Source organism: Abramis brama (genome assembly GCF_963993115.1).
Source record: "Abramis brama genome assembly, chromosome: 1".
NCBI lineage: Eukaryota > Metazoa > Chordata > Actinopteri > Cypriniformes > Leuciscidae > Abramis > Abramis brama.
In genome coordinates, this window is record NC_139963.1 from 11,328,198 (window position 1) to 11,345,542 (window position 17,345).

At 39.3% G+C, this 17,345-nt stretch overlaps 1 protein-coding gene across 1 annotated transcript in view; it reads left to right on the plus strand.

Annotated features, from left to right (window-relative positions):
* Nucleotides 1-17,345, plus strand: part of LOC311086380 (NACHT, LRR and PYD domains-containing protein 12-like) — a 78,278-nt gene that overhangs the window by 22,082 nt on the left and 38,851 nt on the right. Inside the window, exons 4-7 of the mRNA XM_084119246.1 lie at nucleotides 7,038-8,972; nucleotides 11,487-11,660; nucleotides 12,698-12,859; nucleotides 17,040-17,213. Of these exons, the coding sequence (XP_083975372.1) occupies nucleotides 7,038-8,972; nucleotides 11,487-11,660; nucleotides 12,698-12,859; nucleotides 17,040-17,213 (2,445 nt within the window). The remainder of the gene's footprint in view (nucleotides 1-7,037; nucleotides 8,973-11,486; nucleotides 11,661-12,697; nucleotides 12,860-17,039; nucleotides 17,214-17,345) is intronic.

Genomic DNA, 17,345 nt, shown 5'->3' on the forward strand with positions numbered 1-17,345 from the left:
CGGCGCGGTTTGAGGTTTGCGCAGGCTGGTCACGAGGACGGCGTGCAGCAGGCCTGGAGCGCCGAGGCAGAAACAAATTCATAGCCTGTGTGGTCTTCTGAACCTCCGAAAAGCGGTCCACGATCCCGTTTACCGCTGGGCCGAACAGGCCGGTGGGGGAGAGGGGGGCGTTAAGGAACACCGCGCGCTCAGACTCCCTCATATCCGCGAGCGTGAGCCAGAGATGCCTCTCTGCGACAGTCAGAGAGGCCATGCACCGTCCAATGGCCTGGGCAGCGGATTTCGTGGCGCGAAGGGAGAGATCCGTCGTGCTCCTCAAATCCGTGATGGAAGCAGACTCCGAGCCCTTCTCATCCAGATCACGGAGGAGGTTAGCTTGGAGGATCTGCAGTATGGCCATAGAGTGGAGTGCAGAAGCAGCCTGTCCGGCGGCGGAGAAAGCGCGGCCGACGAGGGCTGATGTGGTCCTACAAGCCTTAGACGGAAGGGCAGCCTTTGAGCGCCAACCAGAGGGCGGGCAAAGGTGCGCTGCGACCGCCTCTTCCACGGGGGGAATGGCATTATACCCCTTCTCAGCGGCGCCGTCAACCTGTGAGAGCGTCGATGAGGCGTGTGAAGAAACTCTCGCGGAGAATGGAGCATTCCACGATTTAGAGAGCTCGCTGTGAAGCTCAGGCAGGAAGGGCGCGGTTCTGGCCGCTGGCTGTCGGCGGCGATGATGAAGAAAGCAGCCGTCGAGTCTGTTCGGTGCTGGCTCCTGAGGAGGAGACCAATCAAGGCCCAGCTGTTCAACAGCTCGCGTGAGGAGGCGTAAAAGTTCCGCGTCCTCGCCCGCTCGAGTACGGCCCGTCTCCTGGACTGAAGAGGAGGCAGTAGACCACTCCTCGCTGTCAGAGGCCAGGATGGAACAGCTGTCTGCGGCGCGTTCATCAAACTCGTCCGCCTCATCCCCTGAAGCGGCGGCGGCGCGGGCGGGAGCCGGCGGCTGCGCGGCCGGGAGGGGGGGCGGGGAAGGCGAGAGGGAAGCTCGAGGGAGAGGATCCGGCGAGCTTCGAAGCGCCTCGTCGGTCTCCGGCGGTCGCTGTGAGCGGCGCTTCTTTTTGCGCGGCCCAGCAGGGACAGGCGGAGCGACATCCTGGTCGAAAACTTCAAGTCGAGCCCCCAGGGTCGACATTGAAAGTTCCTCGCACTCAGGGCAGCCGCCCGTGGAGAGTGCGGTGGCGGCGTGCTCGCGGCCCAGGCAGAGAGCGCAAATGAGGTGGCGGTCTCCGTTGCTGAGCGGAGCGCGGCACGAGCCGCAGGAAAAACAGGGCATTTTGAGAAAAACGCCCCGTGCTCTTTTAGATAGAGAGAAAAGTGTGTCGCAGTAGGCGAACACACAGCAGTAAAAGGATATGACGCCGGATAGCATAGCAGGCACGGAAGGCTGAAGGCGGCGAAGGCGGCCGGCTTCTCCAGGCGCTGTCCTAGGCTTGCTGGTCGCTGGTTTCAACGGCGGCGGCTCTCAAGATCCAGCGACGCGAAGAGCTTCGCTGAAGACAAGAAAATCAGATTTTTTAGCCTCTGAGCACTGGTTATATACACGCTGGCCACACCCATTCTGACGGTTAGAAGGGTGTGGAGGGCGCGAAGCGCCCTCATTGGTGGCCACGTTTCAGAGTGCTCACTGATAGGCTTAAGCAGTTGCCGCCGAGCAGCCAATGAGCACGCTTATACAGCCTGCCTAGGTCTGCCGGCTGCCGCACTGCGTTGACAATGAATACAAAATTAAGGATAATTTTTTGGCTTCAGATCTCGAAGAAAGACGATGCGTAAGCAACTTACGCAATACGAGAGAACCTCTCGTAAGAGAACAGCGGAACAAAATGAATGACTTTAATTTGTCAACTTTTGTCTGATGTTGTGTCAGTTTCAAAACTCTGTCAGTGATTTTTGCGCGGTTAGGAACCGCCTGTGTACCTTGGCTCAAGCTTGTGAATAAAATCTTAAATCCAGACCCCTGCGTGATGTTGATCGGTCTCATATCTTTACAGATAAACTGTGTCAGTTTGTCTGTTAATGCCTTTTGGCGGATAGCTGGTAAGCCCCGTGATGAGGAGAGAGGCAGAAAAGAAGTAATTCTTGCCTGTTTTAGCGGCGGTTCCTCGGACAGATCGCCTAGCTTGTCAGGGTGTAACATTCTCCGGTGTGCCCTCAGGTTGCTAGTTGAGGAGTGATATTTCATTTGGATTTTGCATATTCTGCAGATTGCCACTTCTTTATTTGTAATTTTTCCATTTATGGTTTGAAATCCAAACACCTTCCACACATCGCTTCTCAAATTGTCAGGAGTGTTGATCTCCGTTTCCGTGGAGACATTGCTCTCCGCCATTTTTGACAGTATTATGATGATACAGCGTGGATAACATGCACAATTGTGTTACGATTCAAAAACAAAAGCATTTCATTTTCACATGCGTGTAAGCCAAGGCAGCGAGAAAGGCAAGATTGCATATAAAAAATTTTTTTTTTAAATATACATAAAAAAGCAATTATCGAATAGTAACTTCAGCATTCAAATGGTATTGATTTTTTTTTATTTTTTTTATTCGAATTATATTCAAATTTCGGAATTAATTCCAACAGCCCTAATACAGGCTAATTATGAATTACAAGTATGGTGCTCATGCTGGCAACAAAAGATATCTGCTATTTAAAGAGAATAGATTTTGGTTGTCACAGTAACTTTAATTACTGTAATACTAATTACTAAAGATTTAGAACCTTAAAAAATTTGATTAAATGGAATTGCGTTTTGATATTCTTGATTAACTAGCGATTAACTACATATTTTATATGAACTATATATTCTATAGAAGACTAACCAACTATATATAGTAAGTCGACCATGTCAAAGCCATTGATTAGGACAATTCATTTTTTTATATTTTAGGTATGGGTATCAATACACATTTGACAATAACAGAGTCCAACAATGCAATTCAACAGAGGTTTGTTAACATATGAACAAGAAGGCAAACAGTTTGAAATGATACATTGCAATCCAGATGCAAGTCGAGAGTTAATCAAAGAACTTTCCTGATGAATTTGGTTTGGTGAACGAATCGTCAGTCACTTCAGTCTGAATCAGACAGGATACTTCAGTCGGTTCACTAATGCATCGGGCGCTGGCTGAATCGAACGTTTGTTCATGCGACTTGTGAGTAGAACAAAATAGTAATAAAGTACTTACCATTATGTGCTGTATACCGTTGAGTTTGAGTTACAATTCTTATCACCCGATGTCTGTGATTTTATTTACCGATTACAGGACATCTGCTATACTTGCGCGCATCATGGATGAAGTATATGTTTGTTTGTTTTTTGATGAATTACTTATTGATATAACTTTTATTTATATTTAAAACCCTATTTAATATACTTTGTGTAATTTTATAGAAGTGTATCTTTATAATAAACCCATATAAGTGAGCAGAGACATCTAGATGTGTAGATGTGACTCTAGATGTATGTGATAATAAGTATGTGACACTGATATTAAAATGGGCAGTCTTTGCAGTTTCCACGATTTGGCTCTATTTATTAATTTTATAGTTTTTTTTTTTTTTCATGAGATACCATCCATGTTGAAATGAAAAGAAAGCATGCAAATGAGGAGAAGCGTTAGTATAATACAATGTCAGCAATCACTGACCTTCGCATTTGACAGTATTAGATTTCTCAGAGGACCGTTCAGTTTGCCGAAAAACAGTAGCAGGGCGCTCCAGACTGCGACCAAATGGTCGCATTTTGCAACCAAAATTTGAGAGTGTGCGACTGAATTTTACATCCAGTCGCACATGTGCGACCAGTAATATTTTTTAACGTTAAACGTAGAAGGGGCGCGTCAATGAATCCGGAATGTGTAGCAGGCCAATGATGACGAGTGTGAGAAGAATAGGGAATGGCCACTGTAACTGGCTAATGTGTGGAGGGGGAGGGTCCTAGAGATAATCCAGCGTGCGTAAACGTTTGTGGGAAGGAAACAGACTAACGGAGACAAATCACAGACACAGTCGGATGATGATTCAGAGTCAGAGGTTTGTGAGGTGATAAAGTCCTGAACCCACCATTTTCGGGAAGACTGGCTGAGAGAATTCAACTGGTTGAGGTACTGTAAGGAGACAAACTTAATGAACTGCGAATGTTGCAGTCGCTACCCCAGAACTGCGGGGAACACGCAGACAGTGCAGGCACTTTGCAGTTTAAACACAATACGCTAGTTAGACACAATCTCAGCCTCAAGCATAGAGTATGCCGTGACATGTTAATAAATCAAAACAAAATGAAAGTGGAAAAAAACTGCGCTGCTCATTTCTGCTTCACAGACCGTTTAATAATTCGAACCAATAATAGAGAGTGCAGAGTTTCTCTTGCCAGTCGCGGGCGGATCTCGATCACGCAAAACTGTTACATCGTGGAGATCCAGTGAAGAAAACCATTGAGTTCGCGACAGAATTAATAACATCGCTGCGAGATCCAGTGAGAAACATTCAGATTCGTCGCAGAATTCTCTGTTATAAACCATATCAGATCAAACAGCGCTGACGTGGAAACCAGGAGAAACATTGTGCCATGAACGAACAAGTTATAGAAGGCTTTAGGTCCACAGATTAGCATCATTCACCATGGATTTAATGTAGTAACACTAACTGTAACTATGGTTATAACAGTAGCCTACACACATCTTTTTCCAACACTTGAAAACTATATAATATCATATTTAAATGTTATTTTTAATGTGTTGACCAAATAATTTTTTGTTCATCCTTTAAAAATTGTCCCTATTTATAAAACTAAAAGTTTCAAGAAGTAGGAAAACTCAAAATACCAAAAAAAAAAAAAAGATTAAATTACCATTGTAAACATAGAGGACGCTTATTGGCTATTTTCACTCCCTAATAGCTATTTTGTCACTCATTTAAGCTCAGTGCTTTGTCATCCCACAGTGCTACCAAATACTTTCTGTAGAACTTAGTGCTGCTGCCCTAAAATGTTAGTCTGGAGTCCTGCGCATTGCACTGCACATTGTAATTTCTGTATGTTAAGTCTATTTATTATCAAAGCATTTGTCAGTAATACAGTTATGTGGGAGGAAAATATGAATAATTGCATTGCAAGATGATTTAAGGTGTGCCCCTAAATTTTCTGCTTGCGCTCCTAAAATTTTAAGTCAGGGGCTACAGCGCTCCTAATTAGGGCTGAACGATTAATTGCATTTGCGATAATATCGCGATATGATGAAATGCGATTTTTTTTAACAGCAAAGCTGCGATTATAGTCTGGTCACGTGACGCGAGAGTAAACCAGTCTGTATTGCAAATGAAGCATCAACTTGGCACGCGACACATATAGACCTGGCTACAGGAAATAAGTTTATGTTTAATTTATGTGATATTGTGTTATAGATTCTCTCCAACGATTCTTTATCGATTAAGATGATTTCAGATTTATGTCTGAGCTTAGTTTTAAACACAGACGTGACGACGCGCGTGCTTTATAAACAATCGTATTCTGCTTGCTTCTGTCTCACACACACACACACACACACGCGCGCGACACCACTCGGACCTTACGAGAAATACTCTTTAATAAAGTTCGGAAAAGTTGAAGCGAATTACAAGGACATTCGCGGGCTTCATTGCACAAGAAATGAGATACGCGCGGTCTGCGTGATGTTACTTTGTAGTGTGCGCGGTCTCGCCCGCCGGTATTTTACTTACAATTGTTCTACGAAGGCATCATATGTCTTGGAATGCAGTTGGCTTATATATTAAAAATATGAAAATCACCGACAGAAGCTGCTTTCAATTTCAAATACTCGCGTGCGTTTTGCGAAGAGCGTTTGAGCATGCGGCTGTGAGCGACTCTGTCTACGTGGTAGCATCTCAAAATGCTTTTATGACGCGAAATTAATGTGACACAGTCAGTTATTAAACAGACAGGACAAACCACATCTTATAATTTCAAAAGAGATGAAAAAGTTCAGACAGCCTACTCTTAAATAGGCTACTGAAAGCACTCTTTGTTTATTGCTTGTAATATTTTTTTCCCTCTTTGTTATTTGTTTTGAAGCTATATTTGTTAAAATTATTAACATGTAATTGTATTAATTTATTTTTTTAATGTGTAATTATTATAAGTAGGCCTACTTATAATTATGTAATTAAATATTTTAAGTTTTATTAATAAGATCAATTAAAGAAAAAAAATGTATCGGCTCATGAGGTGCCTAAAGATTCCCTTCCCTATTTTACAATGATTTATTGCTTGTTTTTGTTGAATAATAGAAAAGATAAAGAGCTTAAAAAATAATCGCATATTAAATCGCAATCGCAATATTGGTAAAAAAAAATCACAATTAGATTATTTTCCAAAATCATCCAGCCCTACTCCTAATAAAAAAAGTTAGTCTGGAGCCATGAGTAGATAATTTTCCATAGAATTTTTTTGGAAAGTTGTGTGAGAAAAACAGAGACATGGCAGATTCGTACATGATTATAATCGCAAAGTACATCTGTGAAACACAAATTTCTCTAACGTCCCCATGGAAAACTAGTCCTGTCCGAATAGGGCTAAAGACACATTTACTCAGTGGAAAGTTTTATATGTATCAATATATAGCCATACATGGCCAATGGATATATTGCAGTTTATTGAAATATATGAGCACTAGTTTCCCATATATGGAAATGTTTTATGTAATATATCATATTATATTTTGTAGTATATTGCCATACATGTTTGTTTTGTAAGGGGGGAGACGTACAAATTGTGCAATATTGGAGGGGGAACATAACCTTGAGGAACTTTATGTCATGAAATCAACTGGCCACAATAGATTTATAATGCGTAAAAGAGGTTTATTAAACAAATACTTCTTTATCATTGTGGTTGTGGTATGATTTTAAATAACATATTTCAATATTAAAGATATTTAAATATTTTCTCTATTTTGATAAATGTCTTTTTTGTTTGTCTCTCAATCTTTTTTTCAGTGACTGGAGATCTGACCAGATCAGATATGTGTCCTGTCAGACCAGCTCATCCTCCTCCTGTCAGAAACACATCAGTCATCATGACACAGAAGCAGCCCTGCAGCTCGATTCTCACCAACCAGTGCATGATGATCTTCAGAGAGTCAAAGACCAGCACAAAACCAGCATGAAGAACAGATATGAGATAGTTTTTGAGGGAATCAAACTACAAGAGAATCAGACCCTCCTGAACAGGATTTACACGCAGCTGTACATCATAGAGGGAGAGAGTGAAGGAGTGAATGAAGAACATGAGGTGCTACAGATGGAGAAAAGTTACAAGACACTCCAAGACACTCCAATCAACTGCAATGACATCTTTGATCCTTCACCTGAACCTGGATATGAGGAGAAGAGAAGAGAGAAGAAAGACCAAATCAAGACTGTTCTTACTAAAGGCATCGCTGGAATTGGAAAAACCGTCTCTGTGCAGAAGTTAATTCTGGACTGGGCAGAGGGAAAAGCCAATCAGGATGTAGATTTCATGTTTGTGCTTCCATTTAGAGAGCTGAACTTGATTAAAGATCATCAGTACAGTCTTCACAGACTTCTGCTGGACTTTCATCCTGAACTTCAAGATCTGGACTCAAAGATGTACGATGAATGTACAGTTTTGTTGATCTTTGATGGTCTGGATGAAAGCAGATTGAAACTGATGTTTTCAGACAGTGAGAAAGTTTCTGATGTGACTGAGACTTCATCAGTGGGTGTGTTGATGTCAAACCTCATGAAAGGAGATCTGCTTCCCTCTGCTCTCATCTGGATCACCACCAGACCAGCAGCAGCCAATCAGATCCCCTCAAACTACATCAACCGTGTGACAGAAATTCAGGGATTCAATGACCCTCAGAAGGAGGAATATTTCAGGAAGAGAATCAGTGATGAGCATCAAGCCAGCAGAATCATCTCACACATCAAAAAAGCAAGAAGCCTCCACATCATGTGCCACATACCCGTCTTCTGCTGGATCTCAGCCACTGTGCTTCAGAACATCCTGAAACAAGATCTCAGTGCAGAAATCCCTCAAACTCTGACTGAAATGTACATACACTTCCTCCTCATTCAAACTCATATGAGGAACCAGAAGTATGAAGAGAGAGATCCAGAGAAACTCCTGCAGTCCAACAGAGACGTGATTGTGAAACTTGCTGAACTGGCTTTCAATCAGTTGATGAAGGGCAATGTGATGTTCTATGAGGAGGACCTGAGAGAGAGCGGCATAGACGTCACTGACGCCTCAGTGTATTCTGGGATTTGCACTGAGATCTTTAGAGAGGAATCTGTGATTTATCACAGGAAGGTTTACAGCTTTGTACATCTGAGCTTTCAGGAGTTTTTTGCAGCATTGTATGTGTTTTCCTGCTTTTTACACAAGAACAGTGAAGTTCTGAAAATGTTCCTGACAGAAAAGTCCAGAACTCAGTGTGAGAATGTTCCTCTGGACGAGCTCCTGAAGGGAGTAATGAATAAAGCCTTGGACAGTAAAAATGGACACCTGGATCTTTTCCTTCGATTTCTTCATGGCATCTCACTGGAGTCCAACCAGAGACTCTTACAGGATCTCCTGATTCACACAGAGAACAACCCAGAGAGCATCAAGAAAATAATCCAGAACCTCAAACGAGGTCAAAAAAACAATATCAGTCCTGAAAGATGGATGAATCTGTCACACTGCTTGATTGAAATGAAGGATCATTCTGTTGTTAAAGAAATGCAGGTATTTTTAAGCTCTGAAACAAAAAGAAAAAGTCTTTCTCTTGCACAATGCTCAACATTGGCAAACATGATCCTGATGTCAGAGGAGGCACTGGATGAGCTAGACTTCATGAAGAACATCAAATCAAAAGAGGGTAAATGGAGACTGCTTCCTGCTGTGAGGAACTGCAGAAAAGCTCTGTGAGTGTGAAAATATAAAAATATTACAGTATGAACATAGGTCTGGGCGGTATATTGAGTTTGTACAAGATATTTATTTATTTTTATAAACTATATAGAATGAAACACTGTTTATATTGATACACATTAGATTGATATTACGAGCACATCTGAAAAAAACACAGAGTGAGCTGCTGCAAGAAAAATGCAAAATACAATTTGTTACAAACCTACAAAACCAAAAAACCTTATGAGTTATTTGGAAGGCCTTAATATAAAGTAAATGTATATAGTTTAACACTAGGGTTGTGCCGATGGACGATATCATGATGGAGAGCCACCATCGTGATGCCACGCCCCGTACCCTGGGTCATGTATATCTATTGATTCGTGTACACCAGTGGTTGGGAAACTATGGCTCGCGAGCCATACCTGGCTCTTTGTCAAAAATCATGTGGCTCGCAATGTCTCTCACCCTTTACCAACAAACAATAAAAAAAATTAAGACTAGGGCTGCACGATATGAGGAAAAGCTTAGATATGCGATAACATTGTTTAATATTGCGATGACGATATGACTTGCGATAAATATTCAAATGTGAATGTTAGCTATACTGTTCCCATGTCTTAGTGCTTTAATAGGTTCTTTGCGTGATAGGTCAAACGTTTATTACCTGGCTTGTTAAGATTACACGATTTTAGCACGATTTTGGCACGATCCGTTTGACGTAGGGTGTCGTGGGGATTCGTAAACGACCACGGGCATCGGGACGCAAGATTCGATAGTTTCATCTCGTATAGTGTCATAGTGGGCGACAACCTACGTCGCGTCTGCGATGCTTCACGACATCACGACAGAAAGACTAGCATGTTTAATTTTTTAACGTCCTCCACAACGGGTTGAGTAAGTGAGCGAGAGTAAGTGTGCGCGAGTGAGTGAGAGTGCGAGCAACAGTAAGTGTGTGTGTGCGCCAGTGAGCGTGTGTGCGCGCGTGTGAGTGAGCGAGGGACAGTGAGTGTGTGTGTGGGACCGAGTGTGTGCGAGTGAGTGAGCGAGCGCAAGGGAGTGAGTGAGCGAGGGACAGTGTGTGTGTGTGTGTGTGTGTGTGCGCGTGTGCGCGAGTGAATGTGTGCTTGTGACACGCGATGACTGGTCGGAAAGCAACGTGTAGTGACGTTTCTTGTCCACACACGACAAGATTTTAGTAGTCAAAATCGTGTAATCTGACACCGTGACTATCTTAACAGACACAAAAATCTTGTAATCTGAACCAGGCATTTATTCATCGTGTCAGGCTGTCTGTTGCGATGTGTTCATCGCGATGACGATGAAAATTTGATGTATCGTTCAGCCCTAGTTAAGACACATCAACAGAGATCGGCTCTCTGCAGAAAAAGCACCCAATTACAATGCCCTTGTTGTACAGCCTACCGAAGTTAATGGAAAGTTTCTGATAATAATAATATTCAAGTTTTACCGGCAAAAGTGCATGTTCAGTGCTGTTCGCAAGTGTCACGAGTCACCACAACAATTAACTAACTGTTAACATTTCTGTGGTAAATTGTAACCTACAGCTCCTGCACTGGATTCAAGCAGCTACAGCTTGTTTAAGGTCTAAAAATCACTTTAGAATAGCAGCAAAAATGTAAAAGTAGGCTGTATAAACTTTAATATATCCTTTTATTGAAATGGGTGCTTTGCTTTTACTTTCACTTTTGCCGCAGAGACCCTTTATGTCCTATAAATGTGTCGTATTTTTGATAATCCCCGCAGATTTCAGTTGACGATTCTGTTTAAAGTTATTAATAACAAATCATGAATGAAAGAGAAAGAAAAGAGCAGGATGCGCTTTATATTGAAAAGAAATAGTAAAAGCATGATAAGTCACGAAAGAGAACTGAATTATACTGACAGGATGCTGTGCTTGCGCTCCGAGCGCAACACGGACAAGCATAGTAGTCCTTGTCTCCGGTTGCGCGCTTAAACGGCCAAATAAACACAGAAATATTTCAAAATGCCACAGTAGATGTAGATTCACAGTAGATGTAAGTAGTGCATTTCTCCATCTGTAAATGTTGAAAGGTCATGCAAAAATATTTAGCTATCAGGAGTGGACGAACCTTATGCAATCGAGTCTATAATAAACTTCACAGACTTCAGTGAACGAGCTCTGCTGCACACGAAACAGACAGAGCGCAACAGAATAGGAGCACCATATGTTTTTCTGGGATATTTGTTGTGCACATTAAATGTGGCAAATGTTGAACTTTAAACCTACAAGTACATGTATTTTAATAATAGAATTAGCTGTAAAGTGACTATTGTAATTTGTCACAAAAAAAAGAAAAAAAAAGAAAAGATATTTTTTGGCCATATTGCCCAGCCCTATATGAACATATTTTGTAAGAATTAGTTATTAGATTAATGAGTAATTTATAGATTTGTATTCACAAGCATAATACTATATAAATTGTTGCAGTTATATGTTGATTTCATTTTCAACCAAATTAATACTATTAGTTCTCCTTTTTCAGATTAACAGCCTGTAATCTCACTGATCAGCACTGTGAAATTGTGGCTTCTGCTCTACAATCACCAAACTCCCCCCTGAGAGAGCTGGATCTGAGTTGCAATCACCTGCAGGATTCAGGGGTGAAGCTGCTCTGTAAGGGACTAAAGAGTCCAAACTGTGAACTTAACATATTGAGGTTTGACTTTTTTATTCATTCAATATATTACACACATGTATTCATTCAATATATTAATATTCAAGAACAGTTCCCTGTATATAATTTTTAATTGGAAAAATGAAAGCTTTCCACTTTGATAATGAAGTGTCCCACTTTAACAGTATTGCATGAAAGTAATTGGGGTTTCTTCAGAAGACGTATGTTACACAGTGGTTGCAGCAGAGATGAAACAGGATTTAAGTGCAGCAGCTTTATCAAAAACAAACTCAAACTCACAAAATAATCTATAGAACAAGAACAGAAAAAACAATTCAAGGGAATGTAGAACTGACAAAGAACAGAGAGAAACACAAGGCTCAAATAGACAGAAAACAGGGAACTAATGCGACTAATTAATGAGACACATCTGAACTGAAACTCAAATCAAATCAGAAACCATAGAAACAAACAGGCAGGGGGCGGAGAAAGACAGAATGGCACTAATTATCAGTTTAACAAAACCCAGATAAGAACAGAAATCAAAACAAACTGACAACGTGACAATGTCTTATAATGTTCTTCTCAGTATTAATTTTTTTTTTTTTACTTTTTTTCTTTTCTTTTTGACTAAGGTAAGAGACATCTTAATATTAGCAATAAATCACACATCCAGGCCAGACTGGGGTGCAGGTCCTGTATTAAAGGATTAGTTCACTTTCAAAAAAGTTTTTGCTGATAATTTACTCACCCCCATGTCATCCAAGATATCCATGTCTTTATTTCTTCAGTCGAAAAGAAATTAAGGTTTTTGAGGAAAACATTCCAGGATTTTTCTACACAGAATGGACTTCAATTGCAATCAACTATTCCAATGTTCAAAGAAGGTTCAAATGTCAGTCGCAATGCAGCTTCAAAGTCTCTACACGATCCCAGTCGAGAAATAAGGGTCTTATCTCCCGAAACGATATCCCCATCCCCATATCCTGCATCCCTGCCGCTGTATCACAAATCCTAGAAAAAAGATATAAAACATTTGTAAAAATGAAGCACACTAATATGAACACTTGTTGTTTTAGATTATCTTGCTGTTTGGTGACCGAGGAAGGTTGTGCTGCTCTGGCATCAGCTCTGAGTTCAAACCCTTCACACCTGAGAGAGCTGGACCTGAGCTACAGTCACCCAGGAGATTCAGGAGTGAAGCTGCTCTCTGATACACTCAAACATCTGGACAAACTCAAGTATGTTGATCATGTCTGCTGTGTGTATGAGAATGGTTGTATTTCATTGTTTTTGTGGTTGTCAAGAGACTTTTTTTTTTCTGGTTTTCACAGAAAATCCAACTACCTTTAACCCTCTGGGGTCTAAGGTGTTTTTGGGGTCCTTGAGATGTTCTGACATGCCCTGACATTTGTGTTTTTTTCAGTTGCTTATAAACATATTAATGGCAAAGGTGTAATTACACTCTATTAGCACAAACAGGGCTACCATAATATGTGAGCAACACGTATGTACATGTTTGTATTTTTGAGAGAATAATGTTTATGCATGGTTATTGAAAAAACTAAAAACTAAAGTTTCTGAAATAAGGCCACAAAACACATACTAAATATGTGTCCACAAGAATTTTGACTAATGGATGTCGTCGCCTAGAGTTTTTTTCTTCAAAATGATCTGAAAATCATCCAGCCTAATCATTCACATAAAACAATACATTGATTTAAATTGTGTAAGACACTTTCTGTTTGGAAAGGCAATATGCGCCGGGGCATCAACAATCCAACACCATCATGAATAATAAGTGGTTCACACCTGAGGAGACAATGGCCCACATAATATATATATATATTCTACCAAATTGGTTCACAGTTGGAAGCATCTCAATTTTTATAAATTGTATAATATCCAAGGTAAACATGTCTAGTAATTGTGCAGTTAATTCTCATACTGTATTTTCAGTTTTGGAATATGTATCCTCTCCCCAAATTTGTCACTAATAAAACACAATAAAAATTATTTAAAGAAAATGCTTATATTTACCTTTTAATAGTTTGTTTACATCTACCTTGTAAATATATTTTTTATTAAAAAGGTTACAATTACAACAACAATTCAAGTGTAATCTTTCTTTGTAAAAACTAAAGTATACATTTTATCATACATATTTCAAAGTTAAGGATTCATTACTTTGAATATAGCCTACATTGGAACAAACACTATAATAACATATTATTTGATGACTTTATTTTTGACAAAACATACTATATTTAACATATGAGCAAAAATTGGCAAACAAAAGCTTATTTGATGTGGCAGTCTATTTTACAGTAAAAATGTATAATCTATCCAAAACTAGTCAACAAAATGTTGTCTTTCATATGTCTGTAACATAGGTCTTTCGTTTTTATTATAGGGAATATAAATGCTAGTTTGCAATTTAATACGTTGCTTATACAAATACATTTTATTTCAACATATTTCAGTCGATTTTTACTCATATCAGTATAGCAAAATAGTTTGTTAAAGCCGGTCAATTCACACACAGAAACGCAATTCAAATTTAAACGTCTTTTTGCGAGCTGTGGTAAACAGCGCGCATCTCTGCCGTTCATTCATTCACACACACAAACGCGATTCACTTGAGAATGAAAAGAAAAGTACAGTATTCCAGTAAGGAATAAGGTACATTTTCCATTATTATTATTACGATAGTAGTATTCCTCATAGCGCCGCGAGACGGTGTAAACAAGTACAATGATCTGATTAAACTTGATGTGTTTTCTCAAGCTGATATGGGGGCGTTCACAGTTTGCATGGATTGCCTCAGATCATTTGCGTTTGAATAGCGCGCACTCTCCGTGGGTGGGATCACATTAAAAATAATGAGCTGAGATGAGAACGACTGACATCTCTCTCTTTTCACACAGATTACATAAACAGAGAATGTTTGATTTAGTTTTGAATTAGATCATTTAAAAGTACACACTTGAATGATTATAAAGATATATTGCTCATGCCTGGGTGAATAGTATTCGCTGAGTTTTGTTTAAGTTTAGAGACGTGCTCCAAAAAAAAAGTTCACCGAGACGGACAGGCAGAAAGCACACCCTGTTTATTTTCTTTATTTTACAAAAACACAATGTTTTTTTTCGCTTGTAAGTGGATACATAAAAAAGTAGACATTTAACAGTTTATTTTTTCATATTTCTTAAGTCTGTATGACCATAAATTACAGAGTATTGTAAGTTTATTTTGCTGCTATGTGAAAAAAATCTAAGCGTGTTTGCCGACCTCAGGGGGTTAAAGAGTTGGTTTGCCCTAAAATGAAAATGAAGTCATCATTTACTCACCCTGGTGTTGTTCTAATGCTGTTAGCCCCTCTTTTGTTTTCGGACCACAAAAGGAGAATTTTGAAAAAATCCTGTTTGTGCTCATTCACACAATGGTGGAAGCACTGCTACTTGGGCAGAGTGATTAGCGTTACACTCTTGAGCAAACTCTCTGCTCCTCACCACGGGGCTTCTCAGGTGCTGCGAGCAAATCACTCCGCAGAAGTAGCAGTGCTTCGCTTTCTGAGAATATAGTTCCCAGTATGTATACGTTTAGAAGATGGTTGTGTCTTATGTGACCTTGTTATTTGTACACGCTATGACTATGCAAATCACAACATGTATATAGGGAAAGGTTGGCGTTATTTTGTCACTTATTGGGAGCATTATGCTAGCTGGAGCCGATAACCTCCAGTCTTTGTGCTAAGCTAGGCTAGCGGTGGGTGCGTCAGACAGAGTTATGGCACGCACGGAGATGAAAAGGGTATGTATGGACTTATCTAACTCTGGGGGATACGGTGAATAAGCTAAAGTCCCAAAAATTTGGCGTGTTCCTTTAATGTTTCAGTGTGTGCATGGTCATCTCTGTGTGTGCGAGTGACTGTCTGTATAATGTGTGCATGTGCTTCTGGAACTGCCTGGTGACTGACTGGAAACGGTGCATTAAATGGATTTAACACACACCATTCAGTCAATCAGAACTGAGGATTCAGACAGACCGTAGTATAAAGTTCCAAGTTGGCTAGTTATTTTAAATATGTAATTTATCTGTTTAGTCAAAGTGTAGCGTTGACAAAAGGTTTGTTGTGGGACACTTTGCAGTCACAATAGTGCTGTATTACTCATGTATTGGTTTTATAACACTGGTTAAAGGAACCCAAAAAATAATAACATTATTAATGATAATGATTATAATATTTTTTTCAGGAAATGGGCAGACTTGAATAAATAGCAACACAGTAGCGAACAATAAACAATAAAATTTGCAAAACAAAAATGTATAATTAATCCAAAGTTTGAATTTTTATGAGTAGGCTAAAACATCTTCATTTGAACGTGTGTTGTGTGACTGTTTACAGTAAATCTACACGTTGCTGAAACACAGCGTGAAAATAAAGGCATTAAATAGGAGGTAAATCTGAATTGCTATGGCAATTTTTGGGTATAAATGCTAAGTTTTTAATCTGGTTTTATCTAAACAACTTTTTAACAACGGGGGATTGAAAATATCAAAATTTTAGTGTTAAATTTACGTTAAAAAAATAGCAGCTGTGGTTGCAGTTTCTGTGAAAAAAGGCTTACAAATGCTTCCAGCATTTTCAAATTTGTTGTTTGACTAAGGTAAGAGACATCTTAATATTATGAATAAACGGCGCGTTCGGGCCAGACTGGGGGGAGAGGCGCTGTAATAATGTAAAATATGTGAAAAATAAGGTCTTTTTTGAACAATTAAATATGAAAGCATATTCCAGTACACCCCAAAAACAAAATCAAGTCTTCGTAAAAGGGAATAATAGGACCCTTTTAAAGTAAAAATAGCTATATCGTGATTTATATAGTTATTGTGAATTAAACTTACTCATATTGTGATATATCACCCACCCCTAGCTTCCCACATACCTGTATATTGGTTAGAACATAAAATAATTTAATGACTTTTTTTTTTAAAATACCTTTTGCAGTGTTGTATTTATATTCCTGTATAAGGGGTGCTGCCGGACTCTCAGTATCCCCATATCCTGCATTCCAAAAACAATTTGAAATGTATATATTTTTTAATCAAGACATTTCTTTAAAAAGTAGAATATATATATATATATATATATATATATATATATATTATTTTATTATTATTATTATTATATATATATATATATATATATATATATATATATATATATATATATATATATATATTTGTATTTTTTTGGACATATTGACCAACCCTATGTGAACATAATTTGTAAGAATTAGTTATTAGTTTTACTGATTCATTTATGGGTTTGTATTCACAAGCAAAATACTATGTACATTGTTGCAGTTATATGTTGATTTCATTTTCAACCAAATTAATACTATTCTCCTTTTTCAGATTAACAGCCTGTAATCTCACTGATCAGCACTGTGAAATTGTGGCTTCAGCTCTACAATCACCAAACTCCCCCCTGAGAGAGATGGACCTGAGTTACAATGACCTGCAGGATTCAGGGGTGAAGCTGCTCTGTAAGGGACTAAAGAGTCCAAACTGTCAACTCATCATATTGAGGTTTGACTTACACATTTATTCATTCAGTATATTAATATTCAAGAACAGTTCCCTGTCTGTAATTTTTTAGAAGAAAAATAAACTATTCTTTGACAATCCAAGTGTCCCACTTTAACAGTATTGCCTGAAAGT